General features: G+C 42.6%; 1 protein-coding gene across 3 annotated transcripts in view; it reads left to right on the top strand.

Moving 5' to 3' along the window:
- NMT2 (N-myristoyltransferase 2) overlaps window positions 1–15,922 on the top strand; it is a 55,852-nt gene that overhangs the window by 15,820 nt on the left and 24,110 nt on the right. For all 3 annotated transcript variants that reach the window (XM_067562278.1, XM_067562276.1, XM_067562277.1), the window contains exon 3: window positions 8,398–8,542. In XM_067562278.1, the coding sequence (XP_067418379.1) occupies window positions 8,398–8,542 (145 nt within the window). The remainder of the gene's footprint in view (window positions 1–8,397; window positions 8,543–15,922) is intronic.

Raw genomic sequence — 15,922 nt, 5'->3', positions numbered from 1 at the left:
TGACTTTCAGGGAGAACGGACAACACGCTGTCATACACCCTGCTCTCCTCAGCTGCCTCCTCCTCATCGTCCACGGATTCCTTATCATTGTCCATGGACTGTGACCTAGCAGAGGTATCGATGCTGCAGGGTGGCACCGTGGTGGGATCGCCACTGAGAATTGCTTGCACCTCATCGTAGAAGCGGCATGTTTTGGGCAAGGAGCCAGAATGGCTGTTAGCTTCCCTGGCTTTCTGATATGATTGACGCAGCTCCTTGATCTTCACGCAGCACTGCTGAGCGTCCCTCTTGTGTCCCTTCTCCAGCATGTCCTGGGATATCTTCCCATAAATGTCCAGATTCCTTTTGCTAGCTCTGAACTGAGCCAGAACGGACTCGTCACCCCACAGCCCGATGAACTCTAAGACCTCTGGGTCGACTCCATGCTGGAGCACGTTTGGGCTTTGCAGTAGCCATGCGGAGAACAGTGACAAAAGCTCTCTCCACGTTGGCAGCACAGGAAATGAAAATTCAAATCTTCCCGGGGCTTGAGGGGAGGGGACATTTCCTGATAGCATGACCACAGAGCATCAGAGCACGACTGTCCATAGCGGTCAAAACGGGGCATTGTGGGATACCTCCTGGAGGCCAATAAATTCGATTGAAGTGAAGTTGTGTCTACACTGATACTGGCGCTACGCCACTTGCAGAGGTGGTCTTATTAAGTTGATTTTTGAGGCGACTTAATTCGAATTAACAGTGGTGCCAGCGTAGATGCAGGTATACATAGGTCGATGTAAGTGACTTTACGTCGACCTACGTCGCCAGTGTAGACCAGCCCAGTAACTCAGTCATAGGTTAGGGGTCTATTACAAGCGTGGGTGGATTAGTTTCTGTGGTCTGTGTTGTGCTGGAGGTCAGACTAGATGATCATAGTGGTTCTTTCTGACCTTAAGGTCTATGTGTCTAAGTTTTATAAAATTATACTGTGACTTTTAGCATTTGTTTCATTCTTAAGTGAAGGGAATTTGCAGGTATTTTAGCTCAGATGGACATTGTACCTTTCCTCTAAGGCAAACGTACAAGATCATCTGAGAGTGCTGTTGGATCTAGGTGAGGATGGGGAGTTGAAGGTGGATGATGAGGTGGGACAGTGATGTAAGCAGTTTCAGCATCAGGCGGTCAAAGGAATATAAGACTGAGTCTTCTGTGACTTTTTTTTCCTCTTTTGACTGACACATTTGACCTTTTGAACTTTGATGCTGGTGGGTTCCCAATCGTAATATGTTGTACACTTAGGCTGGCCATATGGCATTTAGATGCCCAACTCACACTGGCTTTCTATAGAAGTTGGGTGCTTAACTCTTGAAAATTTCAGCCTAAAAATAAACGTGAATAAGCTTTGTATGTCATGCACGTTCTTGAATTCAGTACATTCTTTATATATAGAATAATACATACCAGAGCATGTGGTCATAATAGAACTACTGACCTCAGTCATGTAATTAGGCTGAAGACCATTTCTAATCTGAGAAGTACCATTATTTTAGAACCTGTCTCTCATATTTTTTCATGTATAGAAAGGTACAGTTGTCATTTCTGACTTAGAAAAAAGTTTAGGCTAAATAATCGAGTCAGATGTTTGATGTCCCACAATCGCAGCGGAATAAACTGCGGCTAGCCAGATTTCTCCTTCCATTCTGCCTGTTTTGTAAATCAATTTATAAATATTCCAGTGAACCGTAAAACTTTAAAGGACCAGAAATATGGATGGCTGCAATTTTAATATACTACTTAAAAATTGCAGATTAGCATGCAGGCTGTCCTCTTAAACTATCAAAGGCTACAACATAATTTGTTATCCACGCACTCTAGGGCACCCTACCTTTTCCCAGTCGATAGGGCTGTAGGTGTAATTCAGTTAATTTAGGCACCCACACCCTTTCCCATCCTTTCCCAGTTTGTAGGACTCCAGGTGAAAGTCCTGGAGTACCTTTTACCCAATTCATAGGGCTTGGGGTGAAACTCACCTGGTTATTTCAAGTACCTGCACCCTTTCCCAATTCGTAGGGCTCCATGTGTATTCTACTGCAAGTTTGTAGGACCTTTTATTAGTGAGAGCGCCTTACGCAGTAATATCCTTAACTAGGGAAGTACATTGTATTTTAAAAAGGCAACTGTTTAAACAATCAAAATTATATCAGTTAACCGTTTAGCCGATATATCGTTTTGTGTCCCCCCCACGCCTCCCCTCAGCTCCTGGGTAGTGCCCCCAGCCTGGCTCTGCGGGCCTCGGCCTCTCTGGGCAGCTGCAGCAGTGCAGCCGGCTCTGCCATGACCTGAGAACCTGCACAGCTGTGCCCACCCTCCCCCACCAGCGGGTCCGGGACCAGGTATTGGGCAGCGGCTGCAAGAGCAGGAGCCTGCGCGCACCCAACTCTGTGGAGGATCCCCATCTTGGACCCAAGGCCATGGACTTGGGTCCCCAGTGTTCTGCAGCGGGGCACTCCACAGTACCTGCACCAGCACCTGTACCGGGGCCATCAGCATGTAGACCGAGAGCCTGCGCTGCCGGTTAACTGATAAGCATTAGTCTGAATGGTAAGACTAATATTTATCAGTTAACCATTTAATATTTTACATCCCTATCCTTAATCTCTATTTATTAACAATTACCAAACATAATACACATGCTAAGCATACAGTGCTATGCTCATCAATCCTGATCAGGCGGGTCCCTTCTTTTCCTCCTCCTCATGCTGCTGTTGTCTCTCCTAATATTGCTGCTACTACGTAGCCAAAAAAACAAGGCTTCAGACCTTACAAATCTACATTTAAAAATTAGAGCTCAGGGTGAAACTAGTAAAAACAAAACAACCCCTCTCCTGCTCCTTCCCCGCAACCCTATAGTATTAGTTTTTTGCAACCTGAAGTTTACATAGGAAGTGCTCTATCTCCCTTTTGACTCTCCCTGTGCCTGCCTTTGCTGATCTCATGAGCAAACAGGGTATTGAAATTTACAGGAATCCTTTTCTGCTTGGCATTTGTATTTGTGAATACAAAGACGGATACAGCCAAGGGGAACTTGAAGACAGACTAATGTTACTGAGCTACAAGCATGGACCATGTCTTTTAAGAACAAATAATATAAATATTATTATTAAATATTATTATTAATTAAAAATTATTAAATATTATTAATATTAAAGTAGCAATTCTGAATAGGTTTAATCAGTACAATCTAGATGAAGTATGACAGAAGCAAAGACAGTGCTGCCAGTTTTTCCCAAAATCAGAAAATTCTTTTCTGGTTCTGTCACGTGATGAGAATTAAGTTTCTGATTTCTGAATCTGATCTTGCATTACTACTTAAGTGAAGCTCCGACTGGTTTTAGTTGGGGATATGCCTAAGTAAAATGTGTGGCAGATCTGGCAATATTTTATTTCACACTCTTCGGGTATGTCTGTATTGCAAAGAAAACCCGAAGCACCAAGTCTCAGACCCAGGCATAATTTTTGTGGCTCTTTTCTTCACTCTTTCCAATTTTTCAACATCCTTTTTAAAATATGGGCACCAGAACTATTTGCAGTTTTGCATTATCAGTCTCACCAGTGCTGTAAAAAGAGGTAATATAACCTCCCTTATCCCTACTCACTATTCCCTGTTTATAGACCCAAGGATTGCATTAGCCCTTTTTGTACAGCATTGCATTGGGAGCATAAGTTGCCTGTCCACTGTGACCTCTAAATCCTTTTCAGAGTCACAGTTTTCTACGATACAGCCCCCCATTCCATAGGTTTGGCTAATTTTCCTTGTTCCTAGATGTATAACTTTGCATTTGGCTATATTCATAGATTTCAAGGCCAGAAGGGACCATTATGATCATGTAGTCTGACCTCCTGTGTAACACAAGGCTAAAGAACTCCCTGAAAATAATTCCTATTAAAATTAAAAATGCATTTTGTTTGAATGGGCCCAGTTTACAGAGCGAACTGGAACACTTGGTCTGACTGCCCTATATACTCATAATTATTTACCACTACACCAATCTGTGCATCATCCACAAATATTAATCAGCAGTGATTTTTGTATTTAGTTCCAGATCATTGATGAAAATGTTGAATAGGAAGGTGTAAAACCCCTGTAACAAGATAATTAAGCAATAACATGCCTTTGGGATGAGTTTCTTCCTAACCCCAGGCGGTTAGTGATTGGGTTATATCTTGACGTTTGAGTCTATCTGTTTCTGAAAACATTTTTGAATGCTCTGGTCTCTCACGTGTAGTCTGACTTAATTCTGTAAACATCTATGTAATGTGGAAATAGCTTGTTTAATATCTTATTGGCACATATACATACAGGAAAGGGCATGTTTGCATGAAACTCAAATTTCAAACTCTGTGCATTGACAAAATATTGTCATCAAAAAAGGTTCCACCCGGGAACTTTTATACAGCAGAGACCGTTTACGTCCCAGCTTTTGCTGTCTAGGCATATATGTAGCAGTCAGTACACAGTTCACCTTGCTTTCTGAAATCCCATCTCTGCATTTTTCCTCTCTAGTCTACAAATGGTATGTCTGCCCTTGCACTCTGTGTTCATTGCAGGCTACAATGTGAAATTAACTTAAATATTTGGTAGTCTTTTATTTTGCAGCCTGCAGTATATGCGAACACAAAGGAACAAAAGCAGCAGGAGAAAATGTAGAACACAGACAAGGAGCGTGGCAAAAGACCGTCTTTTTTTGGCCAATAGACAAATGAAGAGTCACAAAGAACTAATATATGTGTGAGCAAAGGCAAAAAACAAAAATACCTGTTTTGAGGTATAAACTTAATTGTATAGTGTATATATTCTGTAAGGATAATTCCATTCCGTAGTCCACCTCTTTGTTCTGTCTTCACTTGCTATGCAAAATTGGATATAGTCTCTTTGCTGTAAGTAAGCCCTGTCCATGTTCTAGTTCAGAATGGTCTGTGTCCACAATCTATCTGTCTTAAAGTATTATCAATGTTTGTTCTAATCACAGACATTTCCACAGCTGTTTTCTGTGTTTTAAAATGTCAAACTTGAGGATAATGGCATTTAAACAACTGTTTAAATAGATAGTAGTATTTAATTAGATGATGGAACACCTTAAATTGAATAGTCAGGGAGCTGAACTAATGCTGTCTTGTGGTAGCCCTCTTCCAAATTTGGCCCATTTACTCCATCAGTGACAGGTGACTACTTGGATTGTGGATGATGCATAAACTGCCCCCCTGGTAACAGTTTCACCAAAAAGAAGCCTTTTAGTTTTAAGATCAAAAGGAAATGTGATATCAATATGCTTTAAAATGTCACTGATTCCCTATTCTTTTCAGCTTTAGTCCCTCATCTGTTCACCATATTTGCTCATGTAACAGAATGACTCTCCTTCTCCACAACTCCTCCAGTGGCATAAAGGAGGACTCTAGGCACTGACAAAGCCTCATTTTATGCAAAACAGGCCACCAGCTCCCTGTATACATCAGATAAATTTCCCTTGGATCACATAACATTGTACATTTTGCTGTAGTCTTTCAGTCTTTGTGCCATTCCTTCAGAGGCTTTAGGCAGTCCTTCTTAACTTTAGTGTTTCACTCTAAATTGGGAAAGCAGATATTGCTTTCCAGTTTCTTCAGAAAATTTTCCTCCTCTGTTTGGAAAAAGAAAAAAAAAATCAAAAACAAATTTCATACCATATACCTATCTCTGAATTTGTTGCAAGGAGTGAAGAACCCTACTTTCTGGAAAAGAAGGTCCATGATCCATTGACTAGTCATAGTTAATGTCAGAATGATACACATACCTTTTGCCTGTCTTTTCTATATTATGTGGACAGATCCCTTATTTATATCTGTCATTTCTTACTGGCATAGAAACAGAATGATATTGTGAGCCCCTTGTCACAGGCTGGTTGGCCTTTCAAGGAGAGTTGGGCTCAGCCTTGCTTGTGACTTAGCAGTTAACCCCACCTGATCCTGATCTGGTGGCTCAGTTACAGTTAGTGGCCCCCAGCTCTGAAAGGGTCAGAGAGGACTACATAAAGAGGGATGAGAATTCCCTGAAAGAGGGAACCCAGAAGAGAGGAGCATGGGGAACCCCCTTTCTCTGGGAAGGGCTTAGTGAAGACAGGCTGGAGAAAACCGGGTTAGGTTCCTGTGGGAGGCCTTGAGATAGGAGTTGTAAAAAGCAGGGAAGACTCTGAAAGAAGCTGCCACAATGCCCAGGGAGGGGAGACAGAGGGGAATTAGAATTAGGGAAGAAAAGACCATGGAGGCAGTGCTCAGCCAGAGGAGCAGAGAAAGAAGTCATCAGTCCCTAGGAGTAGGGATGAAGAACAGGGAACTTCAGTGTCTCCTGAGAGGGGCAGGAGGATCTTTTACTTGGATAATGGTGTAGATTCTGTAGTTGGACTTTTGTTACCACAAAAAGGGACAGAACTGAACTTAAGAGATCATCTGGCAGAGAGAGCTAGGCCACAGAAGACATGTATAGAGAGAGGCCTTTGCAAGACTAAAAAATGATCAACAGGGTGCTCTAGAGATAGGCACCCCTGGCATACAATGCCACATTCTGACACCAGAGGGGTGATACAGAGGGGTGATACAGAGGGGTGAGTGGAATTGCTGACACGGCTAAAATAAAAAACATCTAAAATACTAATACTGACACTTCAAAATTAATATTTGATTAGTTGGTATACTGGTAATCGCTAAAAATCTCTATACTTCCTTCGAAACCTTCATGCTAGGCCAATGGGAACTAGATATATTGATTTTTAGTTCAGAAACTGACTCATGTCACTATGATTTGGATCAGGAAATAGGCTGTTTTTTCTTGCTGTAACAAAGTGTTGACATAACTGGATGAATCAAAGCCCATAAGTAAATAAATGTTCAGGCACTGTCCTCTCAGGCCAGAAAACAGGTTTATTAGTATGTTTATAGTATTGTTTTCATTGGGAAATCTTGCAATACTTTAGTTAACTAGAGAAAATGCATAATATTTAGAGAATAAAAATATATATTAAATGATAAAACATACAGGCTTCTTTGAAGTTGAAAGTTCTTAAATTACATTCAATAGGTTTTTCTTTGAGATGGATGGGATTGAAGCCTGCTGTTTGTCCATATGGGACTCTGTTTTATTATTTGTAGCTTATGGTGTTTTCTCTAGCTGAGTCCTAGAAAGGAAAGGAAAGAATGAAAGAATGACAGATTAATATGGAACTGAGAAGCAGGGAATTTGTGTATTCAACAGTTGGGATAGAATACTTTTAAATAATATATGTAATATAATCTAGTCTAAAGAATGTATCTGTTGCCTTGAAGAAAATCTAGGGTGAATCCTGGCCCGCTGAAGTTGATGGCAAAACTCCCAAATTTGCTCCAGGATGGGACTTTCTTAAGAAAAACAAAAATAGAAATGTCCAGTCAGATTTAGAACTCACTGTGAATATCACTGGTTTTTGCAGTCTGTACACACTACACAGGCAAAATTTTCATTGAAGCTGTGAGTGCTCAGCATCTCTAAAATGAGGGTTTAAGTGACTAACTTTAGCCACCAAAGTTAGGAAAGGTTAGCCATAGGTTTTAGGCTGTTTGGGTGGGTAGATGGTTCTGTAAAAGTCTCTCTCCTCTATAAGTAGAATTTTAGTTTATTTTATCTTTACTCATAAATGCTCCCATTAGTTTGAAGCTTTGCTAACTTCTGCAAAACCGTGTTAGCTGTAGCATTTGGCAGAATGGACTTATAAAGTGCATTTTCTGTACTCTGAAAAGTAAAGCAAGTTAAAATTAAAAAAAAAAAAATCTGATAGAACCTCAGTAAACATTGAAATAGGTAGCAATATAGCATAACAGAAATATGGAATAGTGCTGACTTTTTAAAGTGATGTTTTACAGTATGTATATTAAATATATAGATGGACTTTAAATGCCCTTACTAATAACGCCTTAGATTGTTAAAACTGAAGGAATTTTAAAAGTCAGCTTTGCTTTTAATTGTTTACTCTCTGTTACCATTTGAACTTTGTTCAGATGGAGCAGTGGAAAAAAGAATGCTTAGTTTATCACTGTGATTTTCATACAGTAGTGTAATGCTGCAATATTTGTGTTACAAACACTGCAAATTCATTATTAAATGTAAACAAAGCGTTTTGAGGAATTTTAAAAATAATTACACTACTTTTAAAACAATGGAAGTTTATAAAACTGTTTTTCCCCCCAACAAAACTTACATGTTGAGATTAAGCTACCTGGCAGTGCTTTACGTAAGGTGGGGGCAAATATACAAAATACTATCAAAAGATTGTTGAAGCAAGTGACGTGTATGTACTTTTTCAGTGTATAGGTAGTAAACAAGCCTCTCCCCCTAATTGTCTCTCTGTACAGAATCCAGCCATTCCAATGCAGAAGCTGCAAGATATTCAGAGAGCTATGGAGCTGCTCTCTGCATGCCAGGGACCAGCAAAGAACATTGATGAGGCGACCAAACGTAAATACCAGTTTTGGGATACGCAACCTGTACCCAAACTTAGTAAGTTTAATTGGGCCTATGCATAAATTGACCTTAACAATAGCTAAAAGGAGTATGTTGAAATTTTACTAAGAGTACTGTAAAATAGATACAAAGTTGGACTGGTTAAATATATTCTTTACCAAAAAGTATTAGGATTCAGTAGTCACTTCTGCTTTTTTGCAGCCATCTGAAATTACTAATAAACTACTGATGTGGGTGATTTTAAAAAAAAGGTGTTTCTTATATGAAAATAGGAAATGTGCTATTTTAACGATCCCACTTGGGCTAACACTGAGGTTTGAACCTGAGAACTACAGGGCAGAAAGGTCTTTACCAGTTTAGTGAAAAGAATAACTTTATTAGTTGGTAGCAGCAGCAGCAGACTTTTAAACCATTATGAACCAGGTATCAGAGAGAAACAAAGACCCATAATTGGGCTGGTGTGGGATATGCTATTTTTACATAAATTGGGGCTACACATCTCTCCCATGCATTACTATTTTTGTTTCTATTTGTTCACCTGCTTCCGCCACGACAAACAATTCTCATCTGTAGTCCATCCTGTCTACAACTACATTTCCTTTCCTCATGGTTTTGGAGGCAGTTTGGCTGAATACTTCTTTAAACTGACCCAGGGTCTGTCTCCTGCACAGCTGTTGCCTATCTCCAATCAACCCGCACTTGCTGTCTCTGTGGGAGAGCACTGTTGCTTACTCCTCTGCCCTTGGGGGAAAGCCCTGTTTCATTAGCCTGCTGTTAGGTAATAGTGCTTATTCCAGGGACTCTTCAGTGCCAGGGAAGCTTGGGGACCTTGCAAGTGAAGCAGTCCCCACCATCACTTTCAGCAGTGGTTTTCAGTGACCTAACTGCAACCGCCATTTTCCTGCTCCTGAGCCTGGTTCCCCACTGCAGTGCTCTTGAGGGATTGAACTGTACCAGCTCAGCACCTCTCCAGCCAGATCCTCTCAATGCAGCAGTGCAGTAAGTTAATGTCACCAGTCCTGTTTGCCAGGCTCCTACAGGCATGGAGTGGAAGCCCAGCAGAAAGGTTAGTGCCTGAGGTAGGAAGTGTCTTTCTCTAACTCCTATGCCACAAGTTAAATGAGTTCTCACACACTATAGTCCCTAACCCCCAATAGTTCATTATTTCAATAGCCTTTTTATTTTGGCTGGTACTTTTCTGAAGGGCACCATTCAGAGACGTCTCTTAAAATTATTACTTATTGTAACACTTTGAGGTAAACGATTATATCACCACTGTCCTGCAACTCTGGGTGCCTTAAATGCTATGCTGCCGTGGTTCAGAGTCCTGACACCAACAGCAAGCCTCAAAAGCATGCAGGTCACACCCTGGCTTCTGCCACCCAGTTACTTTTTGCAGAGTGAGCCCACCACCCTTCTAGTCCCAAATTTCTCTAAATCTGTCTGCCAAATGGACATTCTGCTGAATTTCCCAGTAACAGCAGCTTATTCATTTAAAGGGGGGTTTGAAAAACACTCTTATTTCAGTCACAGCACTGAACTGGTTTATAGCAAAGGTATAACAAGTTTATTTAACAAAAGGATCAAGAATAAGTAGTAAAGATAGAAAGGATTACAAGCAAACAAAAGTAAAAAATACACTTCTAAGACTAACATTTAATTTCAGCAACTTACAATCTTTGTCCGAGCAGGTTTCGCTCCTATGTTCAGTTTCTGGAGACTTCAGCCCCCTTGGCTGAAGGGTCCAGTGTTCTATAATTTCAAAAGCTCAAGTTCTTTGAATCCCCCAAGTGCTGGACAACTATGGGATTCTCTCTCCTTTCTTTTTATAGTCCAGTAAATCTTTAAAATATATTCTTTGAAAAGTAAGCTCAGACAAAACGTCTCCATTGTTGATGCCATGCTGTCTTCCCAATGTTCATTGACCCTCCTTCAAGACGCAGGAAACTTTCTGGGGAGTATAGTCTCTATTCTCCTGTTGATTCATATGTAAATGGAGCTGCCATTGTTTTGATTCCACACTGCTTAATTTATGCTGAAAACGGATAGATAGCCACCTTCCCTCCTGTCTGGGTTGAGAATCTGTTTCTCCTTGTGTTTGGTCATGGACTTTAAAGCATAGTATCAGTGAGTGTCTATAATTGTTCATGTAGTATAAATGCATACATTTCACAATGCTGTTAATCACCAGTGTGTCACAGGCTTTCATAAAAGACCTTACTCACTACACTTTTATGATGCAGTAATATTATATACCATCAACTTATTATTTGATGTTCAGATGCCCTGTCTTTATTGTTAGGAAGCTCTCTACTCCACTTGCTAGTTTGATGGCTTTGCTTACCTTTTATGTAAATATACCTTCATTGTCTCTGCCTGATGACCAGGCTGGTGAGACAAGGAAGTACATAACACTTTGTCTGGGGCAGACTGGGCTTATGCATTGCTTGTCAAATGCATTTTAAGAACGTAATTCTATCACATGTTTATAACTCTTTGTTCACACCCGCTAAATACATCACACAAATATATTAATGTTGTTAGTTTTCCAGTGATATACTGCAGGCACCTTTTGGGACTATATCATGACAACAATGTGTTAGGTGTAGTGAGTATGCCGGGCCTGACAAGAGTTACTGATACAGAGTAGTGAAACCAGTGGGCCTCTCTGTCACACTTATATTACAGAACCACCCAGAAATGTGCTAGGTGCAGTACAGAACATGCAGAAGGAACACACAGGCACTGACCCAAAGAACGCACAGACTAAAAGGACTCAAACATTTGAATCTTTAATCTAGCACCATGTGTGAATTCAGAGGCCTGACCCTAAGAAAGATGGGAGACCTTTGTTCTTTGGGATAAAATCCCTCTCATAAACATAAACAGGATTTTTTAGACTTCTTAGACTGAACGATCCTCCTTCCCAAACAGAGTTTTTAGGCTCACTTGTCACGGACAGTAATCCAGGGAGGCCACCTCGCAGCTGGAGAAAGAACCAAGCCTCTCCTCTTTGCTGTCACAACCAGGAAAAATTCTTCCCACAGAAACTAGAAAAGCCAGGAAGCCACATCACCATCCTCTGAGATTCCCACTCCTCCATGGGGCCACCTCTGGCATGCCAGGGGTGCCCCATCCCTTGTGGAGGGCAAAATCTCCCAGAAACACAGGCTCAGGAAGATATTTTAAACTCCAATAAGATGGGTGTTTTAAATTGACCTGGCCCACTCTATCATAGAGATTAAAGAAATTGTTTGCCCTCAGACTGAGGGTATGTCTACACTGTAGATAGAAGCTGATTTACTTTAAATTGACTTTCACCTGCCAAATTTTAGAAGTTGTAGGAGCGTGATCACACCACGCTTCTTGCGCCAGGCTCTTGCATCCCCACTCGCCACACTTGGGTCGACATTCAAAGCAGTGCACCGTGGGTAGCTATCCCACAGTGCAACTAGCCGCAGAGGCTTTTGGGAAGCTTGTCATCCTCCCATGATACAACATGCTCCCTCCTCCTCCCTTCTTGCCCCAAACAAACTGCAAATGCGTTTTTGCGCTGCTTTTTTTCTATGCCGTGCGTACACCGTTGCTGGAGAGACATGGAGCCTGCTCTGCTCTGCACTATCATTATGACCATCACAAATACTTCATGGCTTATCCTGCAGTATTTTCAAAGGCGAGAGAGGAGCCACAGCATGGAAAATAGCGATGTTACTGAGGCTGCCCTGCCACAAGCCATAGAACGGAACAATTCCTGTTTGCTGCAGGCTGTCACGCATTATCTTCAGTCTGTGGAGCACCAGTTCTGGTCCTGGGAAACAAGCACAAATTGGTGGGATCGCATCGTTATGAAGGTGTGGGATGATGAACAGTGGCTGCAGAACTTTCGTATGCAAAAGGCTACTTTCGTTGAACTTTGCATGGAGCTCTCCCCAGCCCTGAAGCGCATGAATACTCGCTTGAGACCAGCTCTGACAGTGGAGAAGCAAGTAGCCATCGTTCTGTGGAAGCTGGCAACCCCAGACTGTTACTGGTCAGTTGGGAATCAATTCGGAGTCGGTAAATCCACCATTGGAACTGCTGTGATGCAAGTGTGCAGGGCCATCAAAAAGCTTCTGCTAAGAAGGGTTGTGACTTTGGGAAATGTGCTGGATATAGTGGATGGGTTTGCCGCAATGGGGTTCCTAAACTGTGAGAACTATCCTAGCACCTGACCACCTTGCCACAGAGTACATAAACTGAAAGGGATACTTCTCAATGGTGTTTCAGGCCCTTGTGAATCACAGGGGACGTTTCACCGACATCAGTGTCGGGTGGTCTGGATAGGTGCATGACGCGCACATCTTTAGGAACTCAAGTCTGTTTAATAAGATGCAGGCAGGCACTTTCTTCCCTGACCAAAAAAATAAACATCGGTGATGTGGAAATGCCAATAGTGATCCTGGGGGATCCTGCCTACCTCTTTCTCCCTTGGCTAATGAAGCCCTACATTGAGCACCTGGACAGCGAGAAGGAGCGTTTCAATAACAGGTTCAGCAAGTGCAGAATGGTGGTGGAATGTGCATTTGGCCGTTTAAAAGCCAGATGGAGATGTCAGCTTACTAGGCTTGAAATCAGTGAAAAGAACATCCCATCAGTTATATCTATGTGCTGTGTGCTCCATAATTTGTGTGAAACAAAGGGGGAAAAATTCCCCCAGGGTTGGGTCGTGGAGGCAGATAGGCTGGCTGCAAATTTTGAGCAGCCAGATTCCAGCACTACACTCAGAGCCAACCACAGAGCGCTTCGGCTTCTGGAAGAATTGAAAAACTGGTTTTGCAATGAACTGCAGTAATGTATGTCTGTGCTGTGCCTTTATTTCCCATCCCTGACCCTTGCTCCAGCAACCCCCGCCCCTTTTCTTCCCACCCAAACTATGAATGAATAAAGACAGATGTTTTTAATGCTACAAAGTTTTATTTGTGACACGTTTTAATGGGGGAAAGGAGGATAACTTAACATTTTAAAGTGTTACTGTGCAAGCAGCTGTGGTTGAGTGCAGTTCTTAAAGGGGCCGTGGCGTTCTTCTACACTCCTCCACTGGTGTGGAGTGAAGTGCAGCATGTACTGCACCCTGCTCAGTCTCCTCCTAGACCACTTGTGGGTGGGGGCTGATAACAAAGTGGTAGGTGGCAGAGCGTTTTGGAGGGGCTGCAGAGGGAGTCTGTCCTGCCACTGCTCTTCCTGGAGCTCTACCAGACATCTCAGCATGTCGGACTGATCCCTCATAATATGCAACATCTCCTGTTCCGCGTCACACTCCTGCTCCTGTGCAGATCTTCTGTGTTCCATATCCATGTCCAGTTTTTCAGACAAGGACATTCTCCAGACCCTGAGCTCTGTGTCAGCAGCCGTGGAGGCATTCATTAGTTCGCTGAACATGTCATCCCATGGATTTTTTTTCCCGCTTCCTAATCTGGGAAAGACTTTCATCTGGAGTTTAGCAAGGGAGGCCGAAGGCTGAGGTGTCTGCAATAAGATAAGCAAAGCACAAAGTTGCCATTGTTAGCCGACCCAAAGTAGTAAAATAAATGTTACAATATAAAAAGTTCTCCCCTTCATGTTCACAAGGCTAAGCCAGACCCGCATTCCATTCTGTACATCTTGGAAGGTTTGGACTGGCATTACAGAAATGGTAGGGAAGGGGTCCTTGCATCTGTTTTAGAGAGGCTTCATTAGCACTAAAATCCACAATCCACACTTGAGGAAGGAGTGGGATCACCGGGCTCCCCTGTAACATGCTAAAGACTGGTTTGGGAGGAGGTGGACAGAACAGATTAGAGGACACTGTGGGTGAATCGTAGTGGCAGAAAACATAGGGCAACCAGTGTCCCAACCCATAATGCCCATTGCAACAATACTAGGACTAGGAATAGTCTTGGAGAGGCGTCCAAGGACCCCATCCATGGCAGAGAAATAAAACAGAGTGACTGTATAGGTCAGGTACTTTAAACTTGCATCATCTTCCCTAGGTGACCATCTGTGATATCAGTCTCCTGAGGGTAACACAGGCAGAAAGGGAAGATTTGCTGCAAGCATCAGGGTACAGGCCCAGCCCTTATGCTGCTATGCTGTGTTCCACAATGATGCCTGTTCATTTAATAGCAGAGTGGCGGGGAGAAGTATCCTACCATGGCGGAAGAAATAAGGCTGCCCTCCCCAGAAACCTTCTACAAAGGTTAAAAGATTACCTACATGAAAGTTTCCTTGAGATATCCACAGAGGATTCTCGGAGCATACCTCTGCACATAAATAGTCTGTTTCGGGAGTAATCCTCCATAGAAGTTTGCCACCACCCAGTAAGACCCTTCCTTCAAAAACATAAATTCCTTTTAAGAAGCTGGACTGGGGACATAACTGCAAAAAAAAAGATTTGCCACACACGTTCACCAGATGTGCCTTCCCCTACATCTTGATCAGTCCCGTTGTCTTGTGGCTGGACTGCTCTAGAGTAACGAACAGGTCCTGGCTCTCAGGGAGAATGGATACCCCACTCTCCTGCACCCTGCTCTCCTCATCCTCCTTGTCCACAGAGTCCTCCTTATTTGTCCTGCACTGGGATTCTTCAGAGATATCTATGCTGTGTGATGGCATAGTGGTGACACACCACTGAGAATTGCATGCAGTTCCTCATAAAAGCAGCATGTTTTGGGCAAGGAGCCAGAAGAGCTGTTAGCTTCCCTAGTTTTCTGATAAGCCTGCCTCAGCTCTTTGATCTTAACATGGCACTGCTGCGCATCCCTGTTGTGCCCCTTCTCCAACATGCCACGAGATATCTTCTCGTATATATCTAAATTTCTTTTGTTGGCTCAGAGCTGAGCCAGGACAGACTCTTCGCCCCACAGACTGAAAAGATCCAAGACCTCTGGTCAATTCCAAGTTGGAGTGCGTTTGAGCCGTGCAATTGCCATGAGCGGTTCAGTTACAAAGCTCTCTCCACGCTGTCTAAACCGGAAATGGAAATTCAAAATTTCCCAGGGCTTGAAGGGAAGAGCTATTTCCTGTTTATGTGGCCACATTACAGCAGAGCGTGAATGTCTAGAGCGGTCACAACAGGGCATTATGGGATACCTCCTGGAGGCCAATTGCGTCGATTTACGTTGCGCTCTGCCTACACTGATGCAAATTTGACCCATGGAATTCGAATTCAGCACTATGCTACTTGCAGAGGTGGTTTTATTAGGTCGACTTTTAAATCGACAGAACTTAGCGCCAGTGGAGACGCATGTTCTATGGGGACCTCCATTGCCAGTGTAGACCAGGCCTAAGAAAAACTCACTCAAGATGAAGCATCATAACACCCGAGTCCCTGGAGAAAATAGTCTCCTCTGGATGGACTCACGCTGATCACAAACACCCAACTAGCAGAACATCATTGCA

Source organism: Emydura macquarii, unplaced genomic scaffold (genome assembly GCF_026122565.2).
Source record: "Emydura macquarii macquarii isolate MOO-44397 ecotype Brisbane River unplaced genomic scaffold, CSIRO-AGI_Emac_v2 contig_2422, whole genome shotgun sequence".
Taxonomy (NCBI): Eukaryota; Metazoa; Chordata; order Testudines; family Chelidae; genus Emydura; species Emydura macquarii.
The sequence above is the reverse complement of the archived record's forward strand: the minus strand, read 5'-3'. Positions and strand labels throughout refer to the sequence as shown.